This window comes from Mytilus edulis, chromosome 12 (genome assembly GCF_963676685.1).
Source record: "Mytilus edulis chromosome 12, xbMytEdul2.2, whole genome shotgun sequence".
Classification (NCBI taxonomy): Eukaryota; Metazoa; Mollusca; class Bivalvia; order Mytilida; family Mytilidae; genus Mytilus; species Mytilus edulis.
In genome coordinates this window covers 35023418-35036281 of record NC_092355.1, presented here as the reverse complement: position 1 = coordinate 35036281, position 12864 = coordinate 35023418, and the positions used below count along the sequence as shown (strand labels likewise).

The 12864-nt window shown below is 31.1% G+C and overlaps 1 protein-coding gene across 2 annotated transcripts in view; it reads left to right on the top strand.

Moving 5' to 3' along the window:
* LOC139498330 (G2/M phase-specific E3 ubiquitin-protein ligase-like) overlaps positions 1 to 12864 on the top strand; it is a 38258-nt gene that overhangs the window by 17048 nt on the left and 8346 nt on the right. For both annotated transcript variants that reach the window (XM_071286702.1, XM_071286701.1), the window contains exons 3-12: positions 597 to 734; positions 1954 to 2030; positions 2438 to 2494; positions 2998 to 3078; positions 3776 to 3856; positions 4336 to 4410; positions 5792 to 5854; positions 8801 to 8964; positions 10481 to 10558; positions 10886 to 11160. In XM_071286702.1, coding sequence (XP_071142803.1) covers positions 4342 to 4410; positions 5792 to 5854; positions 8801 to 8964; positions 10481 to 10558; positions 10886 to 11160 — 649 coding nt within the window. In that variant the 5' untranslated portion in view covers positions 597 to 734; positions 1954 to 2030; positions 2438 to 2494; ... (1 more) ...; positions 3776 to 3856; positions 4336 to 4341. The remainder of the gene's footprint in view (positions 1 to 596; positions 735 to 1953; positions 2031 to 2437; positions 2495 to 2997; positions 3079 to 3775; positions 3857 to 4335; positions 4411 to 5791; positions 5855 to 8800; positions 8965 to 10480; positions 10559 to 10885; positions 11161 to 12864) is intronic.

The window sequence follows — 12864 nt, the reverse complement described above, 5'->3', positions numbered from 1 at the left end:
GAATGTAGTATAGCTACAAAGTGACTATTATCATATTTGTATTTCAATCTTTTTATTTATCTTATTACTCCACTTCTATTCTTAATAGATTCACCATAGTTTTATTTTTGTCAAATTTTCGATGTGTACAGTTTTTTAATTTTTTTTAGAAGTTTAAGTGTTTATATGAGCAACAGTAACAAAAGTTTTTAAAAAGAAAATTTTAATATTTAATTATTATTCTTAAATTTAAATTCCAGTTAGTTTTTGTTTAATCAGAGCCGGCTAAATAGCAAATTTGCTATTTTGCCGGTGCCGGTCAAATAGCCACACTGCCAAAACAAAAAATGAAAACACTTTCGTTTTCCGTTTTTGTTTCAGAAATCAAAAACGAAAAACGAAAACATTTTTGTTTTTCATTTTGGTTTTCGAGAAATCAAAAACGAAAAATGAAAACACTCTCGTTTTTCATTTTGGTTTTCAAGAAATCAAGAAACGAAAAATGAAAACACTCTCGTTTTTTGTTTTTTTGTTTTTGATGTTTCAAAATGAAAATCAAATGGACGCAAATATACACGGACCTATAACATTAAACCAATTAATCCATCTTGTTTCAGGTAAGTGTGATTTACTCAAGCTATCAAATGCAGAAGAGAGCAGATTTAAAGACGTAATGCAAAAGGTTGGAATGGCCGAGAAACCACTGCATGTTCGTAGATTCAAAACCTCCCTTAGTCAATGGGTTGACGATCCAGGTATATTATCAATTATCAATTTAAATATATATTCCATTTAATTTTTTCATTAACATGTTATAAGTCGGTGATTTTTTTTTTCGAAAATAATGACAGCATTGACTTTTTAGATAAACAGTTGCTGACATTAAAGTGTAGATTAGAGAAAGAACAAAATGTTTCATTTTACATTTTTATTTTGATATATGCTTCATATTTGAAATACAAATCCCACCACAAACAGAGGATGATCCCTGGTGCTCCACAAATTTTAGCGGAAGCGCTTCAAATGGCAGCATTTACATCATAAAATGTAGAAATTTGACATGTTTAATCATTGCCAAAATTAGGTTTGCCCGTTCTTAAAAGCACAAACAAACCCTCAAAGATTAGTTTGTTGTTTGATAGAAACTTGAAACCTATAATATTGTACATCTGACTTCTTTAGACTTGCAGAAAATAATTCTTAAAAATTCATATAATACAAATGATTTTTTGTACATTGGTGTATGTAGGAAACTATTAAATCAAGAGTTCCAAATGGTGAAGTTGAAATCATCCCTTCGTAAATTTTACGGACGCCATCACGAGTTGGTTGACCGTTATGGAATAACCGTATCACAAACGATATCGGATATGTTCCTTACGTCGTAACTACAATCCCCTTCCCTTTCCTGAATGTGACCTACCATAATTAGACTATTTACCGGATTTGTTATCACATAAGCAACACGACGGGTGCCGCATGTGGAGCAGGATCTGCTTACCCTTCCGTAGCACCTGAGATCACCCCTAGTTTTTGGTGGGGTTCGTATTGTTTATTCTTTAGTTTTCTATGTTGTGTCATGTGTACTATTGTTTTTCTGTTTGTCTTTTTCATTTTTAGCCATGGTGTTATTAGTTTGTTTTGGATTTATGAGTTTGACTGTCCCTTTGGTATCTTTCGTCCCCCTTTTTTTAGTCCATGATAAACACGGACTCTTAACTATAAAATGCATTTAATGTGGTCTTTGATTAAACAATATTTGTCATAAGTCAGAAAATTATTATACAAAGTCTCATGGTACAAAGAAACAAACATTCAGTTACATTTTTTTTTTATACATCTTTGTAAATAAAAAGACAGAAATATTTCCTCCAAAAAGAAAGAATTTAAAAATCTATGCACATGTTGAATAAACCTTTATGTGGACTGGTATTTTTTGCGTTAACATTATAAATTAACATTTACATTTTTTAGGTAAAAATGATCACGTGCCTAGCTACATAAAGAAAGATTGTAATGTTAAACTGACAAACAATGTGGGAAAGACGCAGGTAGATAGAAGTAATGTTTTCAATATAAGAAAAATTTACTGTTTTATAGCTTAATCCTCCATTATTCTACATGTATGTCCCCATAATGAAATAACAAAATCTCTCTATAGAGCAATTTCCGTTCTTTCCCGTTCAAAAGGTTCAGCCAATAATCATGAACAAGACAGAAAAGAAAAACAAATATAAATAAAAAGAAAATGGTGGTTTTGCATGAAAAAGTGATAATGATCAATTAGCATTTTGGCTATCACTATAAAATAATGGTATTGCACAAGGCAAACAGAACATAAATATATAATAACCTGTGTATTCAATTCTTCTTGATATTTCTTATATGTATTATGATATTAGTTAAATCTAAGCAAAGTTCTAAAATATGAAGTCTAATATTTTGTTTCTTTTGACAGAATGCTAATCGACCGATTCCAAAAAGAAGATCTACTATTATGGGTAGAACAAATAATGTAAGAATAATGATAAGTGTTATTTTGTGAAACAGATAAATAAATGATGAGTACCTTTCAGGAATATTGATATTATATGTCATATTCTCAACGGTTTCATCTATAACCATTTACAAATATGTCCGTGGTCACACTACAAAAATTTCTTAGAGTATAGGAAAACCGATACGTGAGAGTTTTAATGCATTTGTAAAATAAAAGTATTATGCATTTTAAAACTTACCAGAATATTGATGTGTTAATTTTGTTTTCAGATTGCTAAAAATGGCAAAAAGCATTCAGTTTCAATTGATGTTGTTAATTTAGTTACAAAGTTTGAATCACATATCACATGATAAACTTTAAGATCTGTAAGTCTGCAATAAATATGACACATAGCAATAGTTTTTGATTTAACAAAACTGTCGCAGTAAAGGTTGTATACCTTTGAAATTATTGAATGTGAAAAAGGTTCTCTTATTTAATGACTTGTATACTGATAATTGTATAACGAAATATTTAAGGAATCCGAAAACAATCTAGCAGGTACAAGTTGAGTATCAACAGCAAGTTCAGGACGGATTGCTAGCACCATTAGATTTTTAGTAAGTTGCCAATTAGAATGAAATTACAATTCGATTTGAAAAGTAAAACGAATAGCATTACGATAACTGGCCATAGGATTAATTTAAATATTGATAATTTTTGTTTATGTCCGCTTGACCCTAATGGCGGTGCATTTATTGGAAAAACTTTCAAACATAGTTAAAATTTTTCTTTGTGTTTCAGTCCTCTAATTTGTTCTACGAAAATAATTTGAAGAATCAATGTCTATCACCGAGAACGAGAAAAAGATTTTTTGTTTAAAACATTTAGATTTTCTAACCCTGACATTGAAAACAGTACCTTAGCTGTATTTGGGACATTTATTTTGTAATTTACTGTCCTGAATGCTCTTCAACTTTGTGCTTTTTTTGCCTTTCTATATATTTTTAACTGTGCGTCACTGATGAGCCTTTTGTAGACGAAACGCGCGTCTGGCGTTTTAAATTATAATAGATATAGGAAGATGTGGTGTGAGTGCCAATGATACAACTCTCCATCCAAATAACAATTTATAAAAGTAAACCATTATAGGTCAATGTACGGCTTTCAACACGGAGCCTTGGCTCACGCCGAACAACAAGCTATAAAGGGCCCCACAATATCTAGTGTAAAACCATTTATACGGAAAAATCAACGATATAAGCCTGGTATCTTTGATAACTAGTATACTGATAATTGCATGATAATGTCTTTCAGGAAACCCAGAATATTCCGGCAGGTACAAGTACAGGATTAACATCAAGATTGGAAAGGAATGATAGTACCATTGGAGATTTGGTATGTAGCAAATCAGAATGCAGATTACAATTCGATTTCAAAAGTAACAATAAACTCTTTCAGTTAACTTACCAAGTTATAACTGGTTGTCGTCAAGATGTAAAGAGAAAGGAAGTTGGAGTAAATTGAGGGGTTTTGTAGAATTTGAGAAGGAACGTGGGATTCAAGAAACTCTCATTTCATCTCCCTATGTGAGAGGTGATCCTCAAAACTCCTCCCAATCTTCATTTTTCAACCATTCGAAAGAAAGAACAATGTATAGCAAATTAGTTGATGTATTGAAATACGGTACCATTTACCAAATGGTTATGATGAACCTGAATATACTGGTCTTTTATAAATATGACACACTACAATACCACTTAATGAAAAAAATAACGTCTTTCTTCATCAAGATAAGCAATTATTGAACCTGAAAAAGTTTCCTTGTTTAATTACTAGTATACTGATATTTGAATGAGTATCTTATTTTTTTACAGGAATCTATGAATATTCCAACATGTACAAATACAGTATCAAGATTAAGACGAACGGCGTCGAGTAATAGGACTTTGGTATGTAGCGAATAAGATGCAGATAACTAGTAGATTCGGAAAGTAAAACTATTATTCTTCTGTTAATTGATCAAAATATAGAAATTAACAATTTAGCCATCATTTCGTTGTGTTCGACTTACCCTTATTCTGATTTATTTAGTTGAACACCTTGCAATCATATTGTATATGGTTAGCTGTGTTTCATTTCACCATTATGCACAAAAACAATTATCAGAAACAATGTATTCGTCAGTTTATTAAAACCATTCCCATAAGTTTGAAATTTGCATCTATTTTTTTCTACTGGGTGACGAAACAAATAAATGATCAAAATGCGATCGCTAACAGTTAAACAGTTCGAATCACATATCGCATATATTTGTGCAGACATATAATCTAATGTCAATGAAAATCAATACAGTTAACTACATGTATATAGTAGAGTGGTTGTTCACGGGTAAAGAGAAATGGGAATGAGAGGTCGGGATGAATGATTATTGAGGAAGTGAGTGGAAGACACGATGTAGGACTGAGAGGGGATGAACAGTTAAGATAGGGATATTACTGGATTAATTTTTTTTATTTTCATTATAGTCTTGGAGTAATTGGGGCTACACGGATGTGAAAAGGCAGAGGAGTTCTTCAAAACTATTCCCAACCTTATTCTTTTGGGGCACTATTTGAACCTTTAGATAATGTACATAAATACGACACACTACAATAGCACTTTATGAATCAATAATTTACCTTTTGTAATGAAGACAGGATAAATTTGTCTTTATTTTTCTATATTGTATTTTGTCTAGTTGTCTTGTTCATTGTGCTCTACATTATGTGCCTGAAAGTGAAACTTAGTTTTTCATGTTTTTATTCTGTACTGTTATGAATTTCAAATTTAAATGAGAAACTTCTTCATTTGGTATATAAGTCTTAACTAATACAGAGTCAATGCATGCAATAAAAAGCGTTTCATTTTGTATATAACATGTATAAACCCATCAGTGATATTAGATATATTAAATCATCATTTAGTTAGCATATTAATATGTATTCATGTGAATCCTTTATTATGTTATAAATGAAATATATTCAATGCAAGAAATGTCTCTCAGTCGCAACCCAAACAATTGCTACCTTTTTCAAAAATTTGGGAAGAATACAGCGAGCATTAAATACTTACACACTAGTTTTTCAGTACACGATTTTACAAACAGTAAACAGTCTTTTTTATTACCAGACATCTGAGCGTGAACAAACTTTCGATAGACCTTAAAAATAATGCATGTTGTAAAACATGTACATGTTCTTAAATTGCTCATATCTGTAACATTTTCGGGGAAATACTGTTTTTCTTTGATTTATACTTTTAACAATATATCAACAATGATCAATTATGCAGGAACAAGCGTATAATGCGTCAACACAGCGAAGAATTAGTGATAGGACAACAGAAACACACCAGGTACATGTACATGTTCAATCGATTGTTTCTTATACTGTTGACTTTGACGTGATATCTAGTCCATGATTGAACATTCTGAAACTCGATCAAGTGACAACAATTCAAAAAATTTAAATTCGTCGTATTATCGGAGCCATTTTGGGACAAGTAACAGTTGTCTGATGTTTTTGTTGTTTAAAAAACATTGAACTAACTGTTAGTTTCATTTTACCTCTATTACTTGCTCTTACTTCACCAAGAACCAGAATGTCCTACCTATGACAGAGTAGAAAACTGTGAAAATGTTATTAATTCCGGAGTCAAAAGTCTTTTTATAAACACATTCTATGTATTGATTTCATTATTAGATTTGATGAATAATTTTGTTTCTAACTGTTCATCGTAAAAATCAATAAAGATTTATAAAAAAAGAAGATGTGGTATGATTGTCCTATTTTGATATATAAATCAAGTAAATTGTATATTGATGTACATTGATGTTTTGATCTTGAATGTATACAAGGGGAGAAGACTCTTTTTTGTCATGTGCTTTTGAAAAACTGTTTATTTACTAGTGAGTCCTGGTCGTATCTTTCGTCTTTTTTTTTACAGTTACATCATAGAAGAATTCAACCAATAAGTGCAAGGATTAATATAAGATAGTTTGACGTGATATTCCTCTTTATGCTTTGCATTGAACATGTTGAAACTAAATAAAAGGACCATGTGTAAAAACTGTGATAGTCTCTCTGTAATACTTTCCAATTAAAAAAATCTCCACTGTAAAAGTGTAATTTCCCATACACAAGAACAAAGAACATTTAATTTTTAACATTAATCAGAACACGTGATATGTCATTGATAAATCGTATAAATAGTTATCATTGATTTAAACGGGAAACACGTATACCCTGTTGGAATTTGTCATATATCTTTTTTTACCTTAAATGCAATAAAAAAAAAAATCCATAGCAAGTGAACTTGTAGAAGGATTTGCAAATATGATTCTTCAAAAAAAATAATTTTAAGTCAGTGTTTACTGTTGTCAATGTCAATTTGAAAATAGCATTCACATTTTTTTTTTCTTTTCTCCCTATGTTTCTATTGTGGTTATTGTTATTGACTTTAAAAAATCACAAAAATTCCATTTTTTGTCGCAGTTTAATTTTCCATAGCAGATAAGATTGAAAAATGATGAAAAAATCATCACGAAATTTCTTTTTTAAATCAATGTTTTCTGTTGTCAACTGCATTTTGAAATGTATACTCTCAACCTCCGTTCGACAGATGTCGTATGTACAGTATACAAATGGATCGACATAATAGAAAAGTTGACTTTATAAATGTTTCTGCTTTGCCCACTTTCATTATTTAGAAATAAAAAGTTGTAATTGTTATTGAACGTTCTATCGAGTTTTAAGAGATTTGATACACAAAAAAATGTATCAAAATGACGTATTTTGTTTATGAATCTGATATACCGTACATGGCCGTGATATATTTCGATAAAAAAAAATAATTAATAGAATATCACAGATACATTCAAAACCGAGGTTATGTCAATTTACCAAAATTATGAAGACTTAACTAAAATACACATACGAGATATTATGCGTCATAATGAATTATATCTCGGTGATCTTAAAATCTTGAAAAGACTTGAGTTATCTCGCTTGAAAATGTCCTATGGTCTTCAACATGCACTGACATAGTCTCCACTGTAATACTTTCTACTGTCATCCAATATAAAACTCTCCATTGAAACAGTACTACTGTGGTAAACTGTTATTCACTTCACTTTATTATTGTCCACTGAAATTCTTTAGTATTTGTGTTCTCCTCTCTCGAAGAGGGCGGGGTAATATTTATAAATATACATAGGAGTGCACTTGTGTGTCTTTTTATCGCTAATATTCCACTTCCTTAATCTTTTGAAAGTTTACTAAGGTCAGGCAATACCGGTGAAGGTTGATTTTGATGGTTTCAATATGAACTAAACTAAAATGTCCAAATATGGCTAATTTCCTTTGTCTGTGAGAGGACAAGATTACAGCTTGTTCAAATCTATTTAGATTACTGACTTGACTTTTTAAAAGTGTTGCTCTCCACCTATTGGAACTTGTTCATAAGTCGGACCAAATTGCATTGTTTATGTTATAGAACCTTATTGTTTAACTGGTAAAATTATTAGAAAAACTGCTGTAGAAAACCACAGTCATGGCGTGAAAGTGCAAGGTGATAAAATAAAGCAAGGTGATAAGATTAAGCATACTTACAATCCAAAATAATCTTTCATACAATTTTTCTTTAGACAAATCTTTTATATTCTTTAGAATCATACATCATTCGAATTAAAACATTAGTAATATATATTATTGTTTCCATTTTTGTGAAATACACAATTTGATGAATCAATTTACCGGTTTGCCAGCATTTATCTGTATTAGAAAACTTAATATCTCCCAATCATTTAAGGTTCGTGTGAGCTTTTGTCATTTCTTTTTGGTGAATTGTTATTAATAAGACGGATACATTTAAGAATTGAATGCTTCTTTTTGTAACTTTATTGCGGTGTAAAAGCGTTGACCGAAGTTTATATTGTATGAAGCGCGGAAGCGCATTATACTAAAAATGTGCGCACGGTCGACGCTTTTACAATCCTATGAAGTTACAAAAAGAAGCATTCAATCCAAATAATTACATTTTTTAGCTAGGATCATGAAAACACGATTTTTATTTAACTTTTATTTAATTTACCTGTGCACTTGATCATGTCATCATGCATGATAAATTTTATTGTGTAATGAAGTTCATTAAGGAATAACGCAAGATTGCAGTTAGCCAATCAAAATTACGTCTTATAATGAAAGTTCAAACATACATCTAATGTTATTATATAATTATGTTAGATTAAATGATTATTAGATTTTTGCAATTCAATACTTGTAACTGCTTTCCTTGTAACAGGATCAAATCACAGTAGGACATCGAACTGGCGAGTCAAAAACAATGAGAACACTACCAAGAACACAAGCACCTGCAACACTCAGTACAGGGTACCAGGAAACCCTAAATTCAGCACTGTCTTCACATTCAACAGCCAGTTTACAAGATATTATGGATATAACAAGGTATAATGTAGTGAAGAGGCTCGTTTTACCTTAGCCCTATATAGCAGAATTTTTTTGCAAATGGTTTTGCAAATTGGTCTTATAGGTTGCACTTTGTAAATACAGCTGTTTCTCAAAACACGCCTCTTTTTAGGGAGATCTTGAATATTCATTGAAAAATAATTTTGTTTTCATACTGGTTCCCAGTTATGCTTTCTGTTTTCCATCTCACAGAGACGTAACTTGGGAATGTTTCCAGTAAATATACATGTGCATATTGTTTACATTGAAATCTGTGGTAACCTTTCATTCGAGGTAGGGGTTGTTAAGAAAATTAGTGTTAGTTAGAAGTTCAGGGCATATAAACAATGAAAATATGCCGCACAGTTCTATATTTTAATCTTTGAAAGGAATTGTGGTGCATATGAACTTTCAATTCTAGTTTTAAGATTTTTTCAAAACTTCATAGTAAAAGTGGGAAAGTTTAAGCCGTAAAAGGAGTTCCTATGGGAAATTGCATTGTCAATATTTACAGAAATGCAACCTCTAAGCTCTTCATCTATATCCTTGGTTGGCTATCTACTATTTGATCTGAGCGTCACTGATGAGTTTTATGTAGACAAAACGCGCTCCTGGCTTATCATAATAAAAGCCTGGTACATTGTACCTATTTATCACATAATGGCGTGGTAGGTAGCTTACGGTTTGTATAAAAGTCACACTCTTTTGATAATCATTGTTATTATTTCGCAGATTTCACAAAGTGTGCATTTTTTGTTATGAGCGGATTTTAACCAAGATACTTGAAACTTTACAAAATGTATACGAAAACCTAAAAAGATCTTCAAGAAAATATCTGAAGGGACTTTAATTTTCCCATTGTTGTCTAACGCAATATTTGTAAATAATATAGCATTACGAAAAAGATCATGATTCAAATTATTGTTTATACGCTATACAAGATAAATGTCTCTTGTTTCGAATTTAGACAAAGGTGTTGAACTCTGTTATTATGAACGATATCCATTAAACAAAATATCTTTATATTTACTTGACGAAGGTTTACAACTGTGTTCATTTTTTTTTCGTATAGTGATGGTTCGCTTGTATATTTTCAGTTAAGCCTTATTTGAACATTCTCCACCTGATCATTTTTATATTTAAGAATGATGTTTGCTTTTAGGACTGAAATAGCCAACTGCTTATTCCAGGTTTATTAGTATAACAAAGCAATTACTGCCGTTATATGCTAATGGTCTTCATCAAATTAAATCCCCTAGTGATTATATGAATTATTCTCATAAATACACAACATTTAAACATAGATTGCAATAGAAATAGAAACAATTTTTACATGGGAGGTCTTCGTGAAATTCCCTTAATGTAAATATCCATTGTGACTCCAACCCTCCATCAAAGGAGGTAAACCAGCAGTATCCTTTCTTTAACATAAACTACAAATATACAAAGTTTCACATTAAATAATGTTATAATGGTTATAAGATTACAAAAATAATATTTTTATTATATTTTTCAGAGAACTACATGATAATGATACCAATACTAATGTGTTCAATGACTTTTTACCAGAAATTGAACAATTTGGAGATGTTGGGTAATTTGTCATTATTACTTGATTATTAACCAAAATGATGTTACTTTATATGAATAATTAATTCAGAAATGTAAAATTTTATTTACCGCTGTAAACATATATTTTTCTGTAAAATGAACATTGTCCTTTGGGAGCAAATATTTTATAGAAAATTGATCTCACTCTATAATTTCATGCAGAATATGCATGAAAATTTTAAGAAAACACAAACACACGACTTTGGAGTTTTTTTTTCTTAAACATATTTATGTTAATTTGTTGGGGAGGACATTAAAACATGTTTCCTTTATTTTGATATGAATTTTTGTTTACTATGTTTTTAAACAGTCAAAACCAGTCTGCTGACGCATTAAAAGATTTGCTGATTCAACATCGAAATATGACCATAAATCCCATTTCTAGTGGGGATCCGTTGCAAATGGAGGTCCGCAGGGGTAATGTGCTGTCGGATGCCATTACAATTATAAGGATCTCAGAACATGATTTGCATAATCCTTTGTGCATCAAGTTTATTGGAGAAGACGGAGTTGACATAGGTGGTCTAAGAAGAGAGTTTTGGAGTCTTTTCTTGCACAACATTTCTAGTTCATGTTATGTAACAGGTAAGTGTATGATTTAATTTTCTCTAATTCTAACCCGATATATCTTTTTCTTCACCTGTTGATTATTTTCATTTCATTAACATTTACTTGTATGATTTCATATCTTTATTGGACAATATTTGATTATGACTTTAATGTTCTTGATCTCCCCTGAAAATATCGTTATGACGACATAAAAATGGCGACCATCTCTGATATGAATGTCACTGATGAGTCTTATGTAGACGAAACGTGCGTCTGGCGTACTAAATTATAATCCTGGTACCTTTAATAACTATCTGACTACTTCACACAGAGAGAACACATTTTTTTGGCAGATCATTAGAAAATATGGATTGAATTTGTTTTTATAACTTCTATAAATCATTAGAGAAACATATTGAACCATTCATGAACCACTTAACACAAATGTATGATGCAAGCATACAGTTTATGTATCGCATATTTCTGTTATGTTTCAATATTAACTATATGATACAGTCTAATACTGATCATTTATACAAATACATTATAAAAACACAAAAGAACTTTGATATGAAGATATGAAAAATGACATGTAACATGTGTAATGATCTTTTTATTATATTCTTCATCAGCGGAAAAAAATAATTTGATATACTGATCCTTTCAAGTAAGAAAATTACGGACGCCAGGCGCCAAAACAAAGTACATATACATATGATATGGAATATTTCTAGCATATGCCTCACCAGAGAAGAAAAACAACAACACCAGGGTTTCCGCTGGCGGTCGCCATTTTCGCAATTTGCGAAAAAATAATAATTGTGGCGATTAAAATTCGTCATTGGCGAAAGAATTTGGCGACAGAAATATATATAACGATTTATTTTCCTCCATCTTGTTTATTTACTTTTTTTCGAGTTTCTCGGACTTTACCCGATCCGAAAATACTCGGAATTCACCTTGACCTCATTAAGATTTGTACAGAAAATCAATAATCAGCTGATTGCATTTTATACCTATCATATAGACTTTGAACAAGCCATGCATAATGTTATTTTGCGAATTTTGCCAGGATCGAAAATCGATTGCTGTAGATTTCACCTTGGCCAAAATTGGTGGCGGAAAATTCAAGATCTTGGATTAAGTACCGAGTATAAGGAAAAGACCTGCGAAATTGGTAAATGGTTATCATCATTTTTTGGGTTACCATATCTACCGCCTGATCAAATTGAAGACTGCTTCGTAGATGATATTATGACTGAATCTCCAACTGATAGCAGATGCATAAAATTTGCTGATTATGTTTTGGAAACTTATATAAGCCCGGAATCTAGATATCCACCGTCATTTTGGGCTGCTACACCCACTGCTAATTTTAAACGAACCAACAATGGACCGGAGTCATTCCATGCACATTTTAATGAACAATTTTATTCAAAACATCCAAACATGTTTATTTATGTTGACGTTGTAAAGAAGATTCAGGCTACAACAAGCACCGCTATCGACAACAAAGGACTAATTAATAAAGGTGTTAATTGAATTGTTTGACAAAATGATATGGTTAAATAGCTTCCCCTAAATGTCACATACATAATTTATTTACCACTTAGCGACGCACGTGTTTGAAGCAAACTTTTGACGTTTCCTCTCCTGTTAAAGATAGTTAAGAAAAGAAAGCTGTTGTGACGAAAAATGTTCAAAAGCAAGAAAAATCTCTGATTTAAAACTTAAATTATC